The sequence below is a fragment of the Fulmarus glacialis genome, unplaced genomic scaffold, assembly GCF_000690835.1.
Source record: "Fulmarus glacialis isolate BGI_N327 unplaced genomic scaffold, ASM69083v1 scaffold9219, whole genome shotgun sequence".
Classification (NCBI taxonomy): Eukaryota; Metazoa; Chordata; class Aves; order Procellariiformes; family Procellariidae; genus Fulmarus; species Fulmarus glacialis.
The window spans coordinates 1-2245 of NW_009232657.1; the positions used below are offsets into that span (position 1 = coordinate 1).

The 2245-nt window shown below is 41.8% G+C and overlaps 1 protein-coding gene across 1 annotated transcript in view; it reads left to right on the forward strand.

Moving 5' to 3' along the window:
• Positions 1-1297: 1297 nt before the first annotated feature.
• The window catches only part of LAMA3 (laminin, alpha 3), a gene marked incomplete at its 5' end in the record, with an annotated part of 37466 nt that continues 36518 nt past the window's right edge, over positions 1298-2245 (forward strand). The window contains one exon of the mRNA XM_009585002.1: positions 1298-1411. Coding sequence (XP_009583297.1) covers positions 1298-1411 — 114 coding nt within the window. The remainder of the gene's footprint in view (positions 1412-2245) is intronic.

Genomic DNA, 2245 nt, shown 5'->3' on the forward strand with positions numbered 1-2245 from the left:
CACTTGTGACAGGTTGCCAGTTTGAAAAGGAGCTATTTACCACCACCCGCTGGGGGTGGCCTGTCAACCGCTTCCCCACCCGCCACACAGACCACTTGTCTAGACTGTAATGCATCAGTTTCTCTAGGAGGAGGCTGTGGGAAACCATATCAAAAGCCTTGGAGAAATTCATGTAGACAATGTCCATCGCTCGCCCCACATTGTCCTGGTTTTGGCTGGGATAGGGTTAATTTTCTTCCCAGTAGCTGGTATAGTGCTATGTTTTGGATATAGTATGAGAATAATGTTGATAATACACTCATGTTTTAGTTGTTGCTAAGTAGTGCTTACATAGTCAAGGACTTTTCAGCTTCCCATGCTCTGCCAGGTACACAAGGGGCTGGGAGGGAGCATAGCCAGGACAGTTAACAACTGGCCGATGGGGTATTCCATACCATATGACGTCATGCTCAGTATATAAAGCTGGGGGAAGAAGAAGGAGGGGGAGGACATTCGGAGTGATGGCGTTTGCCTTCTCAAGTAACCATTACACGTGATGGAGCCCTGCTTTCCTGGAGGTGGCTGAACACCTGCCTGCCGATGGGAAGTAGTGAATGAATTCCTTGTTTTGCTTTGCTTGCATGGTCGGCTTTTGCTTTCCCTATTAAACTGTCTTTATCTCAACCCATGAGTTTTCTCACTTTTACTCTTCCAATTCTCTCCCCCATCCCACCGGGGGGGAGTGAGCGAGCAGCTGGGTGGGCTTAGTTGCCGGCTGGGGTTAAACCACGACACGCATCAACTAAGCAGGTTATTTTGTCGTAGAAGGCGATCAGGTTCGTCAAGTATGATTTGCCCTTGGTGAATCTATGCTGGCTTTTCCCAGTCATGTGCTTCATTTGAGTTGTGATAGCCCCCAGGAGGATTCTTCTTTGAGAAGACTGTAGTATGAATCTATATGCAAGTCTTTTTCAGTGGTTTAAAAGTCATATTCTACACCTTTGTACATAGCCACAGGAAATGTGTTTTGCTCAGAGGTTAGAGTCAAACTGATGAAATCCCCACTACCACAAAGTGTAGAGCACAGGGTTCAGATGCTTAGGCTGAAACTTCTTCAGCTCTGTTCTTCATTGCCATTTGTTGCGTTAAAATACTTATTATTTAAGCAATAATATGGGCTTAGAAGACCTTACCAGGAAATGTACACCTCCACTACTCCTTGGAAATGGCAGACAGTTTCAAAATACCTTTCCCATAACCTGTAAAACTTTCTTTCCACCAACACTCAGTATTTTTTTTCTCTCTGCTTACTGTCTAGGAATGTGGCCTTGGATTTTATCGTGAGAATAAAGGATTATTTACTGGACGCTGTGTCCCCTGCAACTGCAGTGGAAATTCAAATAGGTGTCAGGATGGTACTGGAAAATGTATTGTAAGTAAATACTAACTTTCAAGAAATTAATTTGAAAAAAAGAAAAATAAAAACATTTACCTTACAGCAGTATGCACTATACAGTATTGTTAAATTCCTAGCAACAAAAAATAATCCTTGCATGCCTCATTTTCTATGTCTTGTACTGTTAATGGGTGTAAGTTGCATACACTCACCTGTATGCTTAACATAACTGGGGATGATTAGAATAATTTGTGTGCTTGTTTTTGTTTTCTTCTTTCCCCTATATTTTTTGTTAGCTCATGGTACAAAAAGTCACCAAATTAGCGCATATGTAAGTGTTTGCAGTTATTTATAATAAATATGGGGTTTTATCCTGGCATATGCAGTCCTTCGTTTTATACATATATATTAGCGTTAGCCAACGCTGACAAATAGCGCATTAATGCATAGCATGGCCTTTGCAGAATCTCTTGTTTAATCAGCATCACTAAATCTCCACTAATCTTAATCTACAGCTAGATGGATTAAAAAATATTGGAGTAAATAAGATAAAGGGGATAAAAGTTAGATTCATTAGAAAATTTCAGCTGTTGCAGAAGATATAGTGGGGCAGATTCTGCTCCCTGGCACATCGTATTAAGTCCAGAGCAGCCTCATAGGAGTGGATCAGCCCTCGTAGCAATGGCCATAATGTTTGGCCGACTGTGCTTCTCCAGCTTACATCCCTGATGCTTCTTTGAACAGTTTGTTCTGAAAACTTCTCACTAGTTTTTCACTTACTGTGTAAATAGAACCCTCCCAACATCTTTCATGGTCTGTCTTCTCTGTTATGTCTTCCTTGTTCGTGCTGCATCCATTCTGCCTGCGGTG